Genomic DNA, 22,822 nt, shown 5'->3' with positions numbered 1-22,822 from the left:
GGAGCTACTTACTGCATAGGTAAAAAATAAACATCACTATCTTGATTTATGCGAAAAATCATATTGTTTTGGATAATTCATTGATTACATCAATTCTTTTAACTCTTTTTTTTTTTTTTTTAACATTTATTTATTTTTGAGACAGGGAGAGACAGCATGAATGGGGGAGGGTCAGAGAGAGAGGGAGACACAGAATCTGAAACAGGCTCCAGGCTCTGAGCCATCAGCCCAGAGCCTGACACGGGGCTCGAACTCACGGACCGTGAGATCGTGACCTGGCTGAAGTCGGACGCTTAACCGACTGCGCCACCCAGGCGCCCCTCTTTTAACTCTTTTATGAAAAGAAGAATTGGAGGTGCTAGTTGGGTTTCCATCTGTCAGATTTTGGCTATAAAAGAAAGTCCCATACCAATGGCATGGTAAAATATGAGACAACTCCTAGGGCTGAGGAGCAGTGGGTTGTGGGAAAGCTGGCCTTCACAATCAACCCTTCCCCTCACTTCCCCCATCACATCTTTCCTTTCATATGTATGGCTCCATCTTGGTCAACTAGCCTATTTCCCATTCCTGGTCATCCTTATTATGTACTTAAAGTAAAAGGTTTGTTAATAAAGGTTAAGTTGAGAACTCTCCCTAAGGTATTTGCATGTTTAAGAGTACCCCCCACCTCCAATCACAAGGCAAGTCCAGATGGGTCTGTGCCTAGGAGAAAGACCTGTTCTGTCACCACCTCTTCCTCATGACTCTTAATGGACCCAGAGCTTGGGTCCAAGGAGATGATCCTGGTTACTGAATGAGATTGGGATCCAAATTTTTTTTTTCCAGATGTTTCTTCAGATGTTCCAATATTATTTGTTGACTAACCTGTCAATTTCCTACAGATTTGAAATGTCACCTCTACCGTGTCCTAAATTCCCAGATGTGTTTGGATCAGTTCATGAACCCACTCCTCTGTTTCACTAACCCATCTGTCAATTCATCCCCAGGCCCAGTCTTCGAATTACTGTAGTTTTACAATATGCTTTTAATATGCCATAAGACTGGATGGCTCTCATTCTTTTCCATAATCTTTCTGACTGTATTTACGTGTTTATTTTTTGTACGTTTTACGATCAGCTTGACTGTTCCCATTCTTCACCACATCCCAAAAAACCCTGTTTGTACTTTGTTGTGATATGATAAAGTTCTATTTTAATTTAGAAAGAATTGGAACCTCTATAATATCAAACTTCTGTATCCATTCAGGCTTTCTTCTGAAGTATAGCAGAAACTGTTTTCATACAGCAGAAACCTGTTAGGTTTAATCCTAAATATTTTATGGGTTTTGTGGCTCTTATAAATAAGATGACTTACTTGATTACATTTTCTAACCATGTGTCAGTCATATATAGAAAAGCGTTTTGTTTTGTTTTTTGTTTTTTTTGTCTCAATGCAACTACTTTATTGAATTCACTCTTACTTTGTAGTATCTTTTCAGGCAATGATGTCATCTGCAAATAATCCTTTTTCTGGAAGTCCAGAAAAATTCCATTGTGCAATAGTCACTTCAACTGTACCCTTAAACATCCACAGACACGATGCATTTATTATTCTTTAAGTTTTTCTTATCAAACACTAACATACCTATCATCCAGATATAATAGACATTAACTTTTTGCCATATTACTGTCAGATCATTCCTTTTTAAACAAAAAAGCCCTGATGTAATACTGCGGGTACATCCATAGTATCTCCACCATCATCCCATCTTCCTCTTCCTCCTCTTCCTCCCCAGAGTAACTCCTGTGCTGAGCTTGGTATCTGTCCTGCTACACTCACTAATGCATATGTATATATGTGGCTTTGGTATTTTAAAAATGTGTGCCTGTTGGGGCGCCTGGGTGGCTCAGTCGGTTAAGCGTCGACTTCAGCTCAGGTCTTGGTCTTATGGATTCGTGAGTTAAAGCCCCGCATTGGGCTCTGTGCTGACAGCTCAGAGCCTAGAGCCTGTTTTGGATTGTGTGTGTGTGGTCTCTCTCTCTGCCCCTTCCCTGCTGGTACTCTGTCTCTCTCTGCCTCAAAAATAGATAAACAATAAAAAAAAAAAAAAAAGTGCCTGTTTTATGCGGTCGTGAAATATCCTGATTTAAAAGTAATAAATAGAGGCCTAGTATGAAAAATCCCAGCCTTTCTAGAAATTGATGGGGCAGAAAGTTAAAAGTGATCCATAATAATCTTTTTAAGAAAGCCACTATTCACAATAAGGTATGTCATCTTTTAACCCACTTCGTTAGGTTGCATATGGTAGGACCAAACACTATTTGAACTGCTTAACAAAAGAATGCCTTCCTGAGGGAAGAATAATTGAGGTATGTATTTACCACCAGATCCTGTTCTCTACTGATAGCTATCTGGTGAGAGAAAGGGAAGGGAAGAAAAAGGAAGGGAAGGGAAGAGAAAAAAAAGAAACAAAAAAAAAAGAAAGAAAGAAAGGAAAGAATGGAATCTCAGCAGAGGTTACTAGGACTTTAAGTAGATTTCAACAGAGAGATCCGTCACTGTTTACATGGCAGAGCAACGGACTTCTATAGATGTGATTGCTGCACCTGATAGGGGTCCTGCTTGCACAAAGCAGACAGCCTTGATGAGCAGCTGGCAAACTTGGAGCACACATAAGACAATCAAAGGAAGTCTACATATAAACTTCTCCATGCAAGGAAAGGTGGTTTTTCCATTTGCCTTTTTCTGTGCAATTTAACTTCCTAATTACATGATCCAAATTGTTTCAGAGACTATGTAAACCATATGTTTGTTAAATGATAGAGACAAACATGGGGAAGTCTGATTAGCATCAACTTCCCTCAGGAAAGGGGTTTCTTACCCACCCCAGCTTAGCCTCTGTTATACTTATTGGACATGGGTGAGTAAGCAGAGGAGGGAAGTAGGTTTGTAAATAGCTGCATCTGGCTATGGATTCTCCCCTCTTCCTTCTGCTTAGGCACGTATCTTAACACAGATTTTTCCTTTTGTATTAGCATGAGAGAGAGGTGCCGAATGACATTACGAGAATGAGTTTTATCCAATAGTTAGCAGATTCAGAGGAGAAAGTAGGATTGTTTTGAACCTTTATGAGATTGAGTGTGTGAGTGTGTGTGTGTGTGTGTGTGTGTGTGTGTGAGAGAGAGAACACAGATGTGTTAGCAAGAGGGAATGGCTTTTTAGTTTTTGTTTCAGTTGGTTTGAATAATAGAGGGTGAGAATAAATAATTGATTTACTGTTCAATGAAACCAAGGTTTTTTAAAATATAAACATATTAAGAGTAGTGAAGAAGTTGTAAACATTGTGTAATGAAGTTTACAGGTCTAGGTGAAGTAATACTGGATGCTTGCTATTGGATCAGTTAACAACAACAAAGAGCAAATGTGTTTCCTGTGTCCTATTTTGGATTCAAGAAATTCAAAGAGTGGGAGAAGTTCCCTGTTCAGGCCTATTCTGTGACACAAATGTGCAGATGTATAGAAATGGATACCTCGAGGTGAAGTCACATAGCTATAAAATAAAGTGGCCACAATTTATCTTCCAAACTGGACATTTGAGAGGATAACAGGCATAAACTAGGTCACATAGTCACCCCAACTCTTCATGGCATTGTAGTTGTCATTGCTCCAGAGAACAATTAAAAAACTCTTAATTTTTCTACTTTTTCTGGCTTTAATTGCCTCCAAAAGACAAAGATTCAGAGCATCATTGCAACACATTAGCGGATACTGACACAAACACTGGGGAAAATAGGAACTCAGAAAATTAAGAGGAAAAGAAAGACTTAACTAGTTAACTCATAAGAGTTTACATGGCTTTCCTGCGACCTCTTGGTCTTGAATAGGTGGAACCACTTTACTGCCGACAACTTTTTGGAACTTGAGTCCTCTTGAATGATGGGCTTATGGCATATACATTTCTTTGCCTTTTATTTCTTTGGAAAGATGAAGAATACCTATGTAGTGTCATTGGTTAGGGCACTACCTGAACACCCATATACGCAACATTAGGATGCTTGGATTTCTCTGAGAAAACAGAATTCCTTTTAACTGGAAATGGGTGTCTTTGGCTAACAGGTCATCTTGTTTAACTTGTGAGTTGGACCAAAAGAGTAACTAGAGCTACAGAGAGCGGATGGCAACAAGGAGGCCCTCGTTCTTCTTGTTCTTTCTCTTGTTTTTGATGTTGTTGAGGCTCTGCTTTTGTTCTTTTGAGGTTTGGTTTTTATCCTGGGTTCTGAGCTGTTAAATTCATGTTTAAGATCTCTAGACAACCTTATAAGCATTCCCTGCTCTGCCAAAAATTGCTTTGTTTCTTGTAAACATGGTCTTTTGAAAATACAACCTTACTTGTTTGTAAAGTGTATTATTCTGCTTTCTCCTTTGATGAAAATCATGTGAACTTTGATAAACCTTATTTTGATATGAGAAATATTTTATATGTGCTGGCTCTGGCTGTGTTGGTCTGCAGGCAGTCTCAGGAAAGCTTTGGAAATGATCCTGCCATGTGAACTTCCAGTTAATACAGATTATTACCATAGCAACAAGTAGACTTGATCAGAAGGCAGTATTTTGCTTTTATAGATAATAACTGTGTGCTGTCTTTTGAAGAGAGAATACCAAACTAAATTTTAGAAAAGATTTTATAAATTTTCCTAAGGAGAGTTACAAGGGAGTGGTTGACTGGTAGATGTCCGCCACTGAATGAAAGAAATTCTAAGAAATCTTGAGCAAAGCGGCCAATCCTGAAATGCCTAGTGTAGTTGGGCATGAGGAGTTTCATTTTCTCATAGCTCCCCTGAGTTCACACATTTGCATTTACTATTAAATAAGGTGAATATTCGATATTGTTCCTAGAATATATTAGAATATATTGCATAGTCATCCATTTATTTAGCAGTTATTTCTTGAGCTTTCCCATGTTCAGCTGCAAGTGCACAGATGTGGAATAGAGGGAGAGCTGTATCTAACCAGGGTTGGGATTTGCCAAAGAGATGAGCATGTATACACGTGGTGATTAAAACTACATCCCTAGAAATCCAAGCTGGGTAATCTAGTAAGCATAAAGGGTTCAAGGACAGGGGAAAGGTGGTAGAGTCAGTGGGCTAAAGAATCATTGGGGTTGAGGGGCGCCTGGGTGGCTCAGTTGGTTGAGTGTCCAGTTTAGGCTCAGGTCATGATCTCATGGTTCATGAGTTTGAGCCCCGTGTTGGGCTTTGTGCTGACAGCTCAGAGCCTGGAGCCTCCTTCGGTTTCTGTGTCTCCCTCTCTCTCTGCCTCTCCCCCTCTCATGCTTTGAATATCTCTCTCTAAAAAATAAATACTCGTTAAAAACAATTAAAAAAAAAGAATCATTGGGGTTGAGGATTAGAAGAAGAGGGGAGTAGGAGAGACAGATGGTTGGAGAGGGTGTTTGACATTGGGATTACAGAGACATTGCAGTTGATTTCAATGACAAGGTCTAGTGTATGACGATGGTGGGGTAGCTGAAGGACAGAAGGTAAGATGGTTGGGGAAGGGGAAGACAAGGAACTGACAAGCCGGGGTAATGGAAGTCTCCCCTGTGTGGAAATTCAAGAAAATAGTGTTGTAGGGGGACCATGAGCCAGCAACTAAACTCATAAGGGTAGGTAACTCAACTGGGAGTCTTTCCTTGACTTTGATTATGAGATAGAGCCGGACAGCATGAGCTTCAAAGCTAAGGACTTTTTGGGAGGAAGAAGTGATCACTGTCTAGCAGCAGCATGAGAAACCAGCTGATAGAAAGCCTTATGGGGAGGCCATGTTTTCTAGGGAGAGCCAAGCTTCTGTTAAGGCAAGAAGGTAAAGGGAGGGTTCAAGGCAGAGCTGAGGATTTATAAGATTTTGCTGGATTCCCTATATGAGGTCCATTTCTGGAGGACACAGAAGGGGTTCAGGAACAAGCTGAGGAGCTCAGGGAGATAGAGCCAGATTAGGTGTGTTCACAGTGCTTTGGGGATGAGATTCCAGGGGAATGGAGAATACTGGGATCATGGGCATAAGCAGGGATAGAGAAATCAGTCCTGGTGGTTTCTGAAGCAGGTGGTGAGGCTGTGTGTGTTAGAAGGATGGCTTAGGCAGATCTCCAAGGCTCTTCTTCCCTCCTGTGCCTGGTGGTTTGGAGGCTGGGACTGAGCTGTTGTTATCCAGAGCATGGGTAGGTTTGGGGCTCCCTCTTTATTCTGCGGACAGAGGGAAGACTAGGGAAGTGTGCCTGTTCGAGCATTACCACTATGCATGTGTGTCTCACTTGTAATACATTATCAAGTTCCAGGATAATGTAAAATGAAAGCTAGAGTTTAGCATTATTTGTTTTGTTTTTAAATATTTATTTTTTGGAGTGCACAAGTCACGGAGGGGCAAAGAGAGGGGGACAGAGGATCTGAAGCGGGCTCTGCACTGACAGGCCAACAGTAGAAAGCCTGAAATGGGCTCGAACTCAGAAACTGCAAGATCATGACCTGAGCCCATGTCCAACACTCAACTCACTGAGCCACCCAGGTGCCCCTAGCATTGTTTAAAAAAAAAAAACTTTTTTTTAATGTTTGTTTATTTTTTTGAAAGAGCACAAGCTGGGTAGGCGCAGATAGAGAGGGAGACACAGAATCCGAAGCAGGCTCCAGGCTCTGAGCTGTCAGCACAGAGCCCGATGCAGGGCTCAAACTCACATACCACAAGATCACGACCTGAGCTGAAGTTGGATGCTTAACCGACTGAGCCGCCCAGGTGCCCCTTCCCCAGCATTATTTTTAATATTGCTTTCAAACCTGAGATACAATTTATACATTGCAGAAAAATAGTAATTAACAGGCTTAATTCGGGAGGATTATATTGATTCATAATCAGTATATATAATTCAGATTCTAGTTCATTTAAAAAATTTTTTTAACGTTTATTTATTATTGAGAGACAGACACAGAGCATGAGCAGGGGAGGGCTAGAGAGAGGGGGAGACACAGAATCTGAAGCAGGCTCCAGGCTCTGAGCTGTCAGCACAGAGCCTGACGTGGGGCTCGAACTCACAAACTGAGATCATGACCTGAGCCAAAGTCGGTTGCCTAACCAACTGAGCCACCCAAGCGCCCCTCTAGTTCATATTTTAAAATAAATCATTTTCAGGATGCCTGGGTGGCTCAGTCGGTTAAGCGTCTGACTTCGGCTCACATCATAATCTCATGGTTCATGAGTTCAAGTGCCGCATCGGGCTCTGTGCTGAGAGCTCAGAGCCTGGAGCCTGCTTCAGATTCTGTGTTTCCCTCTCTCTCTGCCCCTCCCTCACATGTGCTCTGTGTCTGTCTCAAAAATAATCATTAAAAAAGTTTTAAATAAATCATTCTCTTCCTATCCTTCCTTCCTCCCCATCACCTTCTCCCTGAATGTGACTTGAAAATGGACAGTGTCACAGTCTTACCCATTGAATTGTTGACATGTTCTTTTCCCTTTTCCTTCTAGTGAAGAAAGTTACAACGTCAATGATTATTCCTTAAGAGATCAGCTATTGGTGGAATCTTGTGACAACGAAGAGCTTAATTCTTCTCCAGGGAAGAACAGTTCTACAATGCTTTATTCAAGACAGAGCTCTGCCAGCCACCTCTTTACTCTGACAGTCCTGAGTAACCATGCGAGTGAGAAAGTGGAAATGCTGCTAGGGGCTGAGACACAGTAAGTATGGACAGGGATGGTTTCAGAATTATCTGGTGTCATTCTTCCCTAATTAATTACCCTTGGTCTGAGACTCTCTAAAAAACTGGTGAACAGTAGCTACTATGTATTTTTTTGCTGAGTACCTATTATGCCCTACACGCTGGGTCTAGGTGCTTCATGGAGAATCTCATCTTTGCATTGTGATCCTCTCAACATCTCGAGAGATGGGTGTTACTATTTTCATCTTCATGAATCCTGATGGATGCATTGTGCTTTAGGTGGTGTGCTTTTATATTTAGAAAGTGGTGTAAAAATCACTTTATTTTAATCATTGATAAAGATATGACCCATGAGCCATGGGTAGTTGACACCTGGTAGTTTCCATGTAGGCTGTAAGTTGTCCCAGATAAAGGAGTTAAGGCCATTTGGCAGTCACCTGCCTTCAGCTAGACAGCAAAAGGCCTGATGATTTCTATCAAAAGAGATACTCGGTTTGGGGAAACATGAATGAATCCACTTTCCTATCAGAGTTGATGCCGAGGCTAAATAGAGAGTCCCGCTATGTGTGTCTGCTGGCGTACTAGTGGTCATGGTGCAGTCCGTCCTCACACTGGATGGATGAAGGCAAGCGAGCTTAATTTTCAAGTCTACCCCCGTGGTTTGGTCCATTTAGAGACAGTTGACCGGTTTATTTGTTTGGAAGCTGGAGACCTCCTCTTGAAACAGTCATCACAGGCCGGTATTATGTTGGGTGGAACAGTAGAGGAAAGGGGAAGTTCTCTCACTCTTTATCCTCAGGGATCATCCTACGCATACCTCCCACCCAAATCTGCCAAGGTTCCCAGGTGGTGTAATTAAAATGGATCAGCAGCTGGTGAATAACAACCCCGAGACTGTAGCAAAATCTTAATGAAAGTAAACCCAGAGAGGTGTCCCTACTTAAGAGTATTTTAACAGTGTTTCTGGGTCATTAAAGAGAGACATCAGAAAAAGATTACAATTATAAAGCATCCATATAAAACGTTTTCAATGATCATTTCATATCTTTTTGGCACTAGAAGTAACTTTTCAAAGGCTAAAGAAAACCAAGAGGGATAGGTTGATGTAAACTCCATTTGAGATTTGAAAATTTGCCAAAATAGAGTATTCCAAATGAATTTGAGAGTTAGCAGAGGGAGTAAGAAAAGGAACTTCATCCTATGTTTGTTTATGAAACAAAGAAATGCCTTTTCTTAAGGTCCCGGAGCTCTTCCATGAAATTGCCGAAGGAGCCTGCAGCATTCCAGGCACGTTCCTGTATTTGCTCCTCTGGGTGGGTGCTACTGCTGGTCTGTGCAGATGACCAGCATGAGACACACGTAAGACCAGGGCTCAGGAAGGCATTTCTTCAACTCTGGAAGTGATTAAACCTCTTGTCCAGTGAAGACAGACCCAGCCTTCCTCTGGGGAAGCCTCTCTTTAAAAGAGAATTTAGTATGTCTAAGCTTTGGATCTTATATGATTTTAAGGGTGAAAAGTCTTTAAAGGCTTTGGAGATGAGTGCTTATCCAGAGATTTTAGAGAATTCTCAAACAGATTTTCAGTTGTCAGTTTTAGTTAGTAATGGTGAAAGTGTTGCTGGTTTTGCTTTGTGTTTTCCTTTCCTCTGTGTTTATAAGGATTGTTTGTTCTCTTTCTTTTTCTTTTTTCGGATTGTTTGTTCTATATTCAGGTCTTGCCAACGTATCAGCAGAGCTTTTCCTGACTGTCTCTTTCATAATTTATGTAACCTCCACCACTTGTTTCTGAGATTATTCCAGCAAAGTAGGAAGTAAACTGACACGTCCAGTTCTTTTTATACCAAGGCTAGATCCTTTTCTGGGACATTCTGTAGCATTTGTTTACCTTCTTGCCTTTTGATGTTGCCATGGACTGAATGGTATATTCATTTCCTCAATCAGAAATGTTCTCCAGAATATTGAGTTATGTCACCCATAAATGATATGAGCCATGGGTCTGACTCCTATGTGTAGAACATTCCAGAGAGGCAGAGGTCTCCTTGGGTACAGGAGTGACTCCCTCACTCTCCTCCCCTCCACCACCAACTTAGGTATCAGTTGAAAAGTAAATAAACAAACATCTTTAAGCATACAAGATATAAAATAGCATTTGTATTGAAAGAAAATGTTACAGCCAGGACGTACTTTCCTTAAAAAAAAAAAAAAAAACAAACCCCAGAAAACAATTCACTGTTTAAAAGTCTAGCAAATTATTATATGCCATGTTGGAAAAAGTGCAGGTCAGCCCTGGGCCGAAATGGTTTTGAGCAATCAGTTTTGGTCTACGTAGAATATTTTCTTTGCTTCTAAGATTTGCAAAATTTATAGGTGACTATATGTTTTTGAAGTTTCTTCTCTTGTGTGTTATGTGTGATTAAGGTGGCCTATTAGCAAACTGGTTGAGAAAACCAGGTTTTCACCACCGTTTTGGCCTTTTAATATCTGTAGTACTTTATACTAGTTACTAATATCCTTTGTCTACTTATTCTTTGGTTTGAAAAAGGAGGTGGTTCATACCTAAATATTTACCTTCTTTGAAAAACTGTTGTCAACAGAGATCATGTGGGGATATACAGAATGTAAAATCAGCAGGAGGGGTGCAGCTGTTTGACACAACAGTTCAGTCATTATAACGGTGAAATTGTAGAACAGATCAATAACTTTGATTACATAAAGAATGTAGAAAAGCTTCCCAAAAGGAAATGGGGTAAACATTGAGCATCTGGGATGTGCCAAATGGAGCAGCCATAGAACATGAGGAAGGGTCCCATAGGGGTTTCTAGAGAAGGATAAAACTGAGCTGAAGTAAAGTGACCATACATCTTTCTTCAGGATCAGTATAATGTCTGTTCTGGCACAACTAACAATAGCACCCACTTTGACTCTCAAAGGTGTCTTGTTTAGACAGTAAAATATGTGGTGGCCCTAATTACTGGTTGGTACTCCACCTCCCTCATTTTTTCTCCCATATGTAAAATGAGACAAAGGTGATATGATTTGCCTGAGGTCATACAGGAAGTGAGTTGTTGCCAAAGCTGGGACTAGACCCTGACCCTCCTGAATCTAGTGTTCTGGTAACAAATTTGAATCTTCCTACTGAGATGCCACCAGTCAGACTGGTCCACCCCTACCTTGCCATTTGGCCCTTTTTCCCTGGAAGGGAAACTCCAGGAAGCCACTTGCTATTTCAATTTTTTTTTTAATGTTTGTTTATTTTTGAGACACAGAAAGACAGAGCATGAACGGGGGAAGGTCAGAGATAGAGGGAGACACAGAATCTGAAGCAGGCTCCAGGGTCCGAGCTGTCAGCACAGAGCCTGACGTGGGGCTTGAACTCACGAGCCATGAGATCATGACCTGAGCCGAAGTCAGATGCTTAACCGACTGAGCCACCCAGGCGCCCCGCCACTTGCTATTAAATGTGAGAAATTATTAAAACGTGAATTGTATTCTTAGGTCCATAGACTAAAAAGGAAAAACATTTGCGAAAACTCAGATGGTAAATTTAGGGCATCATATTGTTTCAATTCTATAATAAAAAACAGAATAGATGGTGCAGGAAGACTTCTCTGAGGTGACATTTGAACTGAACCCTGAGTGACAAGGGGAAGTCAGCCTGTGGGAAAATGCAGGGCCAGAATGTTCTAGGCAAAGGAAACAACAAATGCAAAACTTCTAGAGAAACGAGTTTGATGTTGTCAAACTTGGCTTGAACATCGTGAAAATGGCTAGGTCAGAATAAACCAAGGAGAGAGTGGGTGGTCAAGAGGCCAACAGAGGCCAGATCATTTCAGAGCAGAGCTATTCCAGTATGGCCCGTGGGCCATCAGTCCTCAAACCATAACCTCCTGTGCATGAGGGAAGGAATTAAGAACTTAGAGCATTTCGACATTTCTCCATCATCAAAGCATGTGATTATTTTACCAGTTAATTCATTTTTGTTGTATTTCTAAGAACACTTGGTTCACAGTGGATGGGATAGGAGGTTGAGGTGGGGGGGTGAGGACTGGTTCTTCACCACACGTATTTTGAGAAGCGTGTAGAGCCTTTTAAGTCATGGCAGGAAGTTCTCCGGAAGATTGGAATGGGGGCAGAAGAGAGCAAATAGGGTCCTGTTGCAGTAAAGGGGAGTCCTGGCAGTGGCTTGGACTGTGGTCTGAGAGGGGAGATAGAAACACGATTATTTCGGAGGCAGAGAATAGGATGAATTTACGGATTGGATGAGTTGGGGTGGCTGTGAGAGACAAATTGATGATGTTTTGGATTTTAGGTTTGAGCAGCTAGTACCATGTTAAGTTGTTCCTTAAGGGTCTTCAATATGACTTCTTCCTCTGCGTCCCTGTTAAGGCTGTTCCATCGAAAGGTGAGTAGTGGCTTCCTAGTTGCCCCATTCAACAGTCTTCCTTTCTTTACCTCCAGTGTCATTTCATTTTGTTGACTGTTCAGCTCATTCACCCTGACTCCCTTTTTGAGATTTTTTCTTCACTTGTTATCTGTACTCTCTTAGCTTTCTTTCCATTTCTAACCATCCTTATTCGCTCTCCCATCAGAAATGCAGCCTACCTGAGCCAGTCAGCTACCCACTGCTTTCCCTAAACACACATTTCTGTAAGTGGTAAAGTGGTACCATTGGCACCATTTCGAGTTGATCCAATCTGGAGACTGGTGTCATTTGTGATTCTTCCAGGTCTGAACAAATCTGTTATCTGTCAGTTCTTCCTGTGCAAAAGTCCATTGCATCTTTCCACATTCCCGAGGACAACCTGTGTATCGCTTCTCTTTTGAGACACCCTGTAGTGTCCTAATGATTCTCCTTCTCTCCAGTTTTGCATGGTTTTATTACTAATCCCTACACTGAACTCCAGCTTTGTCTTTTGTCTCACTTTTGTCCGTGGCCAGTTCCCAATACATATTTTTGGGACTGACCCATAATTTAGTTAGCTTTTCTAGAAGGCAAGGTAGAATAAATAGTAACCATGTGTAGGGAAGTATCGCTTCCCTGTCAGTCTTTGTTCACTGTCCTTTTTGTGCTGCTGAGGCAAGTGTTCTCTACGTTCCGCTTGTTTTTCAAAGATTGCTATAAAGGATGTGGTTAAAATTTTCTTAGGATGTACATCTAACCCATGTAGATGGTGTTATCTCTGTCTGCCGTTCAAAATCTTAAGTCACATTGTTAATGAGACAGTAGTCTGTGAAAAGTACAAAAGCTTATCTTTTATAAAAGGACAAAGGACGAATATTTTACCGCTGTCATTCTTCTCCCTCTGGGCCTTTCTAGAGGAATGTGGGAGCCGGAGAGCCCCCATTGTCTGCCTTCATTAAGAGGAAGCACACACAGCTGCAGCTGGCACAGACCAGAGGCTGCAGCAAGTGGCGTCCTTGGCTTCCTGGGTTTACAGTGGAATGTGAATGGCATTTGGGCTCCGTGTATGCAGCCGTGAGACATCAGGACATGCTCAGTGACAAACGCACATTTTCTTTACCCATTGTGTTGAGCTGTAGGATATAATCACCTTAAACCATAATCAAAGATCCTTCTCAAAATTTCTCCCTCACTGAAAGAAGTAGAAGCCTTGTGAATGTGGCTGGTCCTGTCAGCCATCCAGGCGACCAGTTCCTGGGCCTCCTCATAAAGGCGCATTGTTTGCCAGGGAGTCTGCGGCCTTCCTGCTTCTGTTAATGATTTAATTAACAACAGGAAGTAAGTGGAATAAAATTGTACATAGTATGTCTGACATGCTCTTGTACTTCATCCTCTAAAAAAAAAATAATCCACAATAGATGGTTAATTTATGTGCAAAAATGTATTTATCATAGGTTGTAGTATTTTTCCCCTCGTTGAATCTGGAATCCACATCCAGGAATGATCTCTTACACTGCATAGTGCCCCTCAAAGCACTTGATCTTTTGTGATCGTCATCATCAGCCCCACTTCAACAGGAGCACAGGTGATGACATGGGTCTCATATCATCGAGGAAACATAATTCAAGAAATAATTGGCTTAATTATATGTCACAAAATCTGAATTTTAGAACCCTCTTAGTGGGCTAAGGGAATTGCTTTGCTTTGGTTAGATTTTTTGAATTAGGTAAGTTGTGAACATGTATCCAGCTTTGTAAGATTTTGATGCACAGCATTCATCATGACATTTTTTTACCCTGTGGGTTTTCTTTCATGGATCAGAACTCATCTGGTTGAACTGAGTGTGTGAGGGAACGAACAAAAACAACCATCCTCACAAACCTGCTCTTTACAAAGGCTTGAAGGACTTTCCCCCAAAGGCCGTGGGTGTAGGAGTTTCAAAAGGAACCCCAGGTAAATTTGTAGGCTGTGACAAGAAACACAAAAGGTATCTGGCCAGCTGCCACTGTAAGAGGGACACAGAGAAGGTTCAACAGCCCCTGTCTGTTCTGCAGCCCTGCCTCTTTGTTTCAAAGCCTACTCTCCCATTTTTCTCAGTACGTATCTGTCTTTTCTAGCAGATGCCTGGCATTCAATGAGAAATCCAGCTTTGTGACTTAGACCTTTATGCAATTAAGTTTAAGCCTACTGTGCTTAATTGTATGAGAGGCAGGCCATGATGCTACCACATCTGACTCCTGAGTAGGGAACTGCAGGTGCTTAATTTTATGCTGTGCATGAAGAACACGGGTCTTAGGAAAGGACTCTACTTGCAGATATTTATGTGGAACGTCTCTTCTCAGTCTTCTTTCTCTCCCTGGGTGCCATGTGTTTTAAGCAGAATGTTCTGCCACAGCCCACTGCGTACTGTGCTGGATTTTGTGTTTGTTTGCTTCTCTCTCTGCTCCTTCACACTGAAGGCTGTGGAGAGCAAGAGACCCTGTTTTACTCACTTTGCAACCCCATCCTAGCACAGGGCTCATGCAAAGGCAGGAGGCGCTCAGTGGATGTTGGTCTAAGGGAGCAGCGTCCGGGTGTCTTGGACGTTGATGTGCCCAGGTCCACATGAGTGGCGTTACTTATTCTCTCACTTTATTTGGGCAAAGGGAAAAGTCTGCCAACGGGGTGTGGGGTGGACTGTGGATTCATGTTGATTGTTTCATATTGTCCCTGGAGAAGATAGCTGTCTGCAAGTGAGCCCTGGGCTTGATATCTCAGTTTAATAATGGGTAGGTCTGTGCCCTGGCTTTTCTTGTTCTCAGAATTCCCTCTTACATTGAGGGAGTCTCCTCCCTGCTTTAGGGAGGCAGTGCTTTCTGCTTCATAGTGGGAAGCAGCTCCTTGGCAGGGCTCTGGGAGGCCCCGGGGAAAGTCGTGCGGTTTTGACGGCATGTAAGAGGGGGTGGGACTGGCTTCATTGAAGCCATGTCAAGAAGCGGCTCCTTTCAGTGAGGGCAACAAGGAGTGTCTTGTTCTGTCCTCTCGAGTCTCTGTGAGAGGCCGCCGTGTCTAAGGGATGCCATTAGCATCCAGGCAGCATGCCACACGAGTGAAAGGTTTCATCTGGATTTCTGGAAACTGTCTGCAGGGTCAGGCCTGTCACTGAAACTGGCCACTCGGTGCCAGAGGCGGGCTGTGCCTGGGAGTCTAACTGAAGGGCCGCAGACAGGAGTCAGGGCCGTGTGAAGACACACGGTAAGGCAAGGAGGAGGCTGACTTGTTTGGGAATGGCACGTGGATCATTTTAGATGTCTCTTGGTGAACAATTTTTCCATCTGTACAGTATTATTTAGTTTTCAGTTACCTTTGTACTTTGGAAATTTCCAGTTGAGCCCGAGTAAAAAATAGATCTTATATCTGACAGAGATGATATCAAGGATTCAAGTGTTGGCTTAAGATTATTTTAAAGAAGGCTGTGCTTTATAAAACTACTTGTTCCTTATAAAACCACCCGGAGGCCCTTTGTGTCCTATACTATTTTTGTTTTGTTTTTTAAAGCAAGCTGTATCATCAGTTTGTACACAAATTGTGCACGTTATTACCTGATGCATCAGCTTGATTAGGGCTCAGCCTCATTTTCTTAACTAAGTCTGTCTTTCAGCACATCGCAGTTTCCACCCTTCCTGACTTCCCTCATTACTTTGAGAGCACCTGATAGGGAGCATCACCTTCTAGATCCCAGGCTGCCTTCTTTTCTTTCTTCTTCTTTTTTTTTTATTTTATTTTTGAGAGAGAGACACAGAAGCCAAAGCAGGCTCCAGGCTCCGAGCTGTCAGCATAGAGCCTGACGTGGGGCTCGAACTCACGAGCTGTCAGATCATGACCTGAGCTGAAGTCGGATGCTCAACTGACTGAGCCACCCAGGCACCCCTACCTGGCTTATTTTCTGACTCCATCACTTAGCTGTGTCACTGTGAGCAAATGCTTATTAACACTCCAGCTTTGTCCTCTGGAGGGTGTGGGGGGAAGAATGGTAATATTTAATTTCAGTATTGTCATAAAGATTAAATTAGATGGTACTCACCAAATACAAAAAAGTAGCACAGCTGGCACATAAGTGCTCTAATAACTATTTAGAACAAGACCCAATGCCTTACCTCCTGAAGTTTATGGCCAAGAGAAACAGACAAGCCACTAAATGGGGGTCAGTATGTGATGAGTGGTCATGATCATCCGGTTAACAGATCTTTATAGGCCTTGGTTATGTTCTGGAGATACGGCAGTGAACTGAAAGGGCAAGATGCCTGCCTTTGTGAGGCTTCCAGCTGGCCAGCAACGGGATAGGGCTGAGCAGAGGAGTGCGTGGGAGCAGAATTGGCAAACTGGATGGGGATGGAGGTGTGGGCTCCTGCATCAGAGGAGGCCAGCTGGAGGAGGTGAGGCTTGTGTTTGCAAGATTGAGTGGGCATGCTGAAGAATTCCATTATAAAGTACACGACAGGTAAAATGAGTCTCTGGTGGTGGTTCCCTTTGTGGGAGGTTATTGATGGGAAAGGGACACAAGGTGTTGGGTGCACCTACATAAGCACTCACAGATCTGTATACACTTAAGATTAGTGCATTGTTTTATGGATGTTCTTCATTAATGATGAGTATGAGGGGTGGAAACAGAGGTTCTACTTGAGAGTGGGAACGGGCAGGAAAGGGTGTGGAACAGCGTGGCATGCCCCAGGCTCACAAGCAGTCTGTGTGGAAGGATGCTTGAGGGGCGGAGAAGATGGGGCAAGGGTGACAACCATCTTTAGGTACAGGCTGTTACAGGAGAAAAAAATGTATTTCAAGTACGGGCATAAAGGTGCCCCTTCTTAAGACAGTGGAGTGCCTTATAAAAACTGACGACTTGTATCACTTGCCTTGGGACCTCCACACAGCCTTCTTTCTCATCCTTTAAATGGGCTTTTGGAGGATTACATAAGTAATGGATGTCACATGCTTGTGTCTGCTATGTAGTATGGGTTAGTTACTAAGTGCCTCAAAGATTTTAAAGTGTGTGTGTGAGCCTTATTTACTTAATTGCAATCTTGATACTGGACCTTCGGAGGATAACTGAATTATGGAATAATGCTTATCTGAAACTTCTGATCCTTGAAATAATTGTTTTGTTTCATGTAATGATGGCTTTATATAAAAAGTCCCAGTTCGTTTTTTCCCCTCAACATTTTTTTGGCTGTATTCATTAAGCCATTTTAAGCATTTGTGAACAGTCTAAAAACGTTCAAAGAATTTTTATTTCAATAAGGCTCATGTTTGGCAGTATTAGCTGTATAAAGAACTACACAACTTTAAATAGGTCAGGTTTCTCATCTTTGTGAAATGGTTTGAGTGTGGGGAAAGAAGAGAATGTAGAGAAACTGATTTACTAGGAGTTTTTTTTAAATGAAATTCACTTTTTTGAAATGTTAAAATATCAGATTGAATATACTAAATATCTTTATGTGATTATGTGATAGTGTAATCAGCTCTTTATTAAATAGTGGTGTCATATGTAAGAGATGAATCACTGGGTTCGACACCTGTAGCCAAAACCACTCTGTATGTTAGCTAACTTGAATTTAAATTTAAAAAAATGTTGAGGGGCAACTGGATGGCTCAGTCGGTTTAGCGTCCGACATCGGCTCAGGTCATGATCTTGTGGTTCCTGAGTTTGAGCCCCCACATCGGGCTCTGTGCTGACAGCTCAGAGTCTGGACCCTGCTTCGGATTCTGTGTCTCTCTCTCTCTACATCTCCTCTGCTCATGCTCTGTGTCTTTCTCTCACAAAAAATAAACATTAAAAAAATTTAAAAATGTTAAACTTAAATTCTGTTTAATCAATGATTAGTCAAATTCATTCAGAATCTTTTAACAGTGTTGACTAATTTTCAGCCTAGATTCCCCAGGTTATCCTTTTTAAATAACTCATACACCACCATAACTCACTGGGGAGTCTCTCCCTGTTTTCTGGGAATGGCTTTGCATTCTGTGTCCAGACATGTTGAATCTCTCAGTTGGATATGCTCTGTGTGTTTTAGGAGCGAGCGAGCCCGCTGGATCACCGCCCTGGGACACAGTAGCGGGAAGCAACCTCTGGACCGAACCTGTAAGTACCTGGAGGGCAGCCTGGTCTGGAATGTGGAGGGGCTGTGCCCCCTGCTGGACACTGGGTTATTAGTGCTTAATGGCCACAATACCCACGCTGTAAGTTTCCTCCAAGCTTTCCTTCCTGTGGCCCTACGTCAGAACTGTGTGATCCCTGCCTTGGAGGTCAGGGGGTCTGAATTCAAATCCAAGGTGCAGTTCTTTGTTGCATAAACGTGGCCAATTGTTGCACAGCCTTCCTGAGCCTGTGCATCTGCAAGTCAGGGGTATCCCTATATACAATGCAGGGATATTGTCAGGATTAAGTTAAGTAACTTAAATTGAAAGCTCTGCTTGTACTATAAACCTCTTCGATTTTCAGCAGTTGTTAGTGGGCAGGAGTTGCACGTTTAAGCCTTCTCCATACTGACAGTCTGAATCGAAGTGGAATGTATTTTTTAATCTTAAAGAAAATTATGTTACCATTCCTTTTGACCTTATTTATTAAAGTGATAACATTAAGAAAATACATTTCCTTCTTCTAGGGAAGTAGAAACTGATGCAGTAAATAAAGGGTGGTGTCATGTGCTTAGTAGCACCTTGACTTTGATTTTATGTTTTTCTGGATGTTTCTAGCTGGAAGGTCAAAACGAAAGAACTAGGGCAGCCAGAGTGGTTAGCTTGGAGCACTCAGAGATCATAGCTTTAAGCTTAGAGCCAAAGCTAAAGTGATTGGTTTAAAAGTTGCCTAAAATCAAGTTTTATATTTAAAAAAAATTAAGAACTCATGTCAGTATCAAGTCACTGAAGTTACAATTGTTATGAGCCAGCATGTTGGGAGAACTCGAAATATTGTTTGACTTTCAGTTGGAGCTCCTTTTATTTCTGACCTTATTTGGCAGCTTTCCTGTGCTGGTGAACTAGGGAAAAACGCCTGGGTGGGAGCCGGGAGAGTGGGGGTACTGCAGATTTTATCACTAGTTGCATGGCCTTGGCACATCACCTAATCTGTCTGGCCTCAGTTTCCCCAATGCACAATGGCTGTTGTCTGCTTTATTATGTGACATGACTAATGGCTCCTTATCAAGGTTATTTTTGAGGGGATGCATGCATCATAAAAGGCTTCTCTTGATCCTGAGCTTCTAAAGTTCTAAAGCTCTTAGCCAAATAAGACTGTTCGAGGAACAGAGTTTCTGCTTGATAGAAACTTAACTTGTTTCTGTCAAGCTGGCCTTGAATTGCACAGAAAGATTGAGTAAATATACTGTATTGATTTGTACCTGTTCTGCTACTGGGAGCTTAGTATGTCCCCTTTACCCCCGCAGCACTGACCCAGGTAGAAATCATTAGATCCTTCACCGCCAAACAGCCAGACGAACTCTCCCTACAGGTGGCGGATGTGGTTCTCATCTATCAACGTATCAGCGATGGTAAGTGGGGGTTCTTAGGGATACTCCTGGTGCAGCATTCAGGGTGCCATAGAACCAAAGAGTCTCATTTCATTATTAATGCTCATATTTCATATCCCTTTGGTTTGTTTGCTCATTTGCTCCTGCCTTTCCTGTAGCTACACCATTGCTTTTGTTTCTGAATAGGAATGCAGTCACATGGTGTATTATTCAAAAGGAACCATGTTTCCCTTCCTTCCTACTCCCCCAGTGACCTCTCATTTTGAGGTTCTTCCTTCCTCACTTAAGGAAAAAAAAAATCCTTTTCCTGCTGCCCCTACCTATGCACAGCATCCCCTTCTCCAGCCCAGCCCAAGCTCCCAGGCTCTTTTCAACCTTCTCCCTTCAGGGTTCCTGATTGTGTGCCACCTCGGGTATGTCATTCATTCCTCCTTGAGGCCCTTCCCTATGCTGCACTTTCTCCTCACCTTCCATCACGTCATGCACAAGCTGGGGTACATCCTCCTCAGAGCCAGGCAGGGTCCAGATTCATCCAGACACTCATTGCTTCATGAAGACACTGTTCCTGTTTGCAGGCTGGTATGAGGGGGAACGACTGCGAGACGGAGAGAGAGGCTGGTTTCCTATGGAATGTGCCAAGGAGATAACCTGTCAGGCTACAATTGACAAGAACGTGGAGAGAATGGGACGCTTGCTAGGACTGGAAACCAATGTGTAGCCTCTCGACGGCCTTCTGTTACCGTGAGATTTGCACTACATCACAGCGGGCTGCTTGGTTCTGGGCCGGCTTTGTTGTGAATTTTAACACAGCCTGTTTAATTAAAAGAATGAAAACACTTGCCTTTAAGCTTGCCAGGTGGTTATGCTCTCTCATGAGAACAGCTACCAGTTAGTTCGCAAGGTTCGGTGTGTGCACAGTCATCCACTTGCAAACTTCCTTAGGTCCGCAGATAGCTGAGCAGTCCACTTCAGGGACCAGGCCACCTCTCAGCTCCTCCTAGGTTCACCATTTTCTGGCATTAAAAATGTATATTAGATGCTGTACCCTGGTATTCTCTTTCCTCACTTTGCCAAGGATGTTTCTGTCCCTCTTTTGACATTTCCTTTACATGGTTTTCCCAGTATTAGCAAGAGTTGTTTTTAAAGAATGCCCAGTTTTGTAAATATGTTTTCTGCCTCTTGTATTTTAGATGATTCTAATGCTATGAGGATTTCATAAGGAGCTGGTAGAGCTCAAAAGATGAGCTATTGAGTTTTTCTAAAATTCTTCCCAGGAAAGGGAAATTAACACTTGAATTTTTGCCACCTCTTTTCTCCTTAGGAGAGAAGCTTACTTAGGAGATTTTCTTTTTAGATTCACCTCACCCAATACTGGTATAGCCTGATAAAACTCGAGCTACTCTAATAAGATAGGATTTAGATGGTTCACATAAGTGACAAAATCCTGAATGTAGGACAGGGGTCGTACTTTTTTAAAAGATATTCCCAAATGAGCTGATAAGCTGACATGAGGCTGCTTTGCCTTTAATAATTTTTTGCCTTTTATAATTTAATATTTTTGACTGTTCCTACTCCTGTTCCAAACAGGCAAGTGGCTGAAATACAGTCTCAAGGAAGGTAAAATTTAGGCCTCACCAAGGTATCAAGATGCCAGCCTGGTACCTAATTGAAGCGTAACAGTTTGGTCTTAATGGGAATCCGTTTCATATGTCCTAAGGGTCTTGTTTGCTGGATCTGGAGGATCTCTTAACTGTGGGTGTCTACAGAACTTCATTTCTTCCATTGGTGCAAGGAGAGAGAAAAATCATTTTAATAGTACATTTCATAAGGAAGATGAAGAGAGGGGAAAGTAACTTTTACCGGCAGCTATGTTCCTCTCTACTCCATTTTTCTTCCACAAAGGGACAAAAACCTGGCAAAGGGTACATTATTCGAGGACTCAGATCTGTGTGTGACATGTCCCATCTACTGCCTGCCAACCAGGTACCCAGATCATGAGTGAAGTGAGTAAAGCAGAAGCACAGTGTGGTTGCTCAGTATGCTTGGCTTACACGGGGCCTTCTGGTCCTTTGTTTGCTCTCCTTTACTTATGCATACAGTGCTGGATGTAAAAGACATGCCAGGCCCTGAGTTCCTGGAGGTCGGGGCCACTCAGTGAATTGATGGCAAGAGATGTCTCCAGGTTGGTAAACAAGGCATTGGTCTCCTCTTTCATGTCACAGACCCTTTAGAGGAGAGGTTAAAAAGGTTGTAATCTAATTTCATGTGATGTTTGCATTTAGGAAGGAAAGTAAATTCATTGCTTGCAAAGGGGATCATTTCGTATTAGTTTCGCTAATATCCATTTGAAGCTAAAAAGCAACTATAGGAATCCTGTGAATTAATTTATAAGTAGAGATGTTAAACAGTCTTGGAAACATGTGCATTTTATAAATCAAAGCCTTATTTAGCAAGCAGTTAATACTGTTATTGGATAAAGTGTTATATAGCAGGTACTTAACATTATTCACAATGTTTGATTTCAACAGTGAATTGTAATTTTTACATGACACAGTACTGTTTTCAAACCTAGTTCCGTTTCTATGAATAGCTTCTTGGAATTGTACAAGGACTTCAGTGACCTGTGGAGAACAAAAATACTCATTTTTGTCTCAGTGAATTGATACTGCTTGTATACTTTTGGTGAAATAAGTGAATTTATAAAGATTTTGTATATACTCGTTCTTTAGTACTTGTGTGATTTAATTCACTATAGAATGCAGTAAGTATATAATTTGCTGAATTTTGGGTCAAATCAGAGGTCTATTCAGAAGGGATCTATAGCTAACGTTCAAGGCCACTGATCTTTCCTTGTTGGGTACATGGTGGCATCAGCTGCCCCAGAAGGCTGGGGCATAAAGAGCTGGGGGCCATGATTTCTTCTCAGTTTCCACAAAACTACACAACTGAACAGCCTATCTTAAGTAGTCGGTGGTTCCCCGTTACATCCTACTCATTTTGGCCACCTAGTAGCCAAACCTTTGTGCTTGTGAAATTTCACCACTTTGTGAATCTTGGTGGAAGGCGAAGACTGACTCCTGTATTTTCTTTTACTGCATGACAGATTACGACAAACTTTATGCCTTAAGCCACACCCATTTATTATCTCACGGTTGTGTAGTAAGAAGGCCAATATGGCAATATGGCATGGTAGGTTCTCTGCTTAGTCTCAGTCTCACTAGGCTGACATCAAA

At 42.1% G+C, this 22,822-nt stretch overlaps 1 protein-coding gene across 3 annotated transcripts in view; it reads left to right on the top strand.

Annotated features, from left to right (window-relative positions):
* ARHGEF26 (Rho guanine nucleotide exchange factor 26) overlaps positions 1-22,308 on the top strand; it is a 127,418-nt gene extending 105,110 nt beyond the window's left edge. For all 3 annotated transcript variants that reach the window (XM_049628682.1, XM_049628681.1, XM_049628680.1), the window contains 4 exons: positions 7,492-7,701; positions 18,135-18,202; positions 19,506-19,610; positions 20,165-22,308. In XM_049628682.1, coding sequence (XP_049484639.1) covers positions 7,492-7,701; positions 18,135-18,202; positions 19,506-19,610; positions 20,165-20,307 — 526 coding nt within the window. In that variant the 3' untranslated portion in view covers positions 20,308-22,308. The remainder of the gene's footprint in view (positions 1-7,491; positions 7,702-18,134; positions 18,203-19,505; positions 19,611-20,164) is intronic.
* Positions 22,309-22,822: the final 514 nt, after the last annotated feature.

Source organism: Panthera uncia, chromosome C2, assembly GCF_023721935.1.
Source record: "Panthera uncia isolate 11264 chromosome C2, Puncia_PCG_1.0, whole genome shotgun sequence".
NCBI lineage: Eukaryota > Metazoa > Chordata > Mammalia > Carnivora > Felidae > Panthera > Panthera uncia.
The sequence above is the reverse complement of the archived record's forward strand: the minus strand, read 5'-3'. Positions and strand labels throughout refer to the sequence as shown.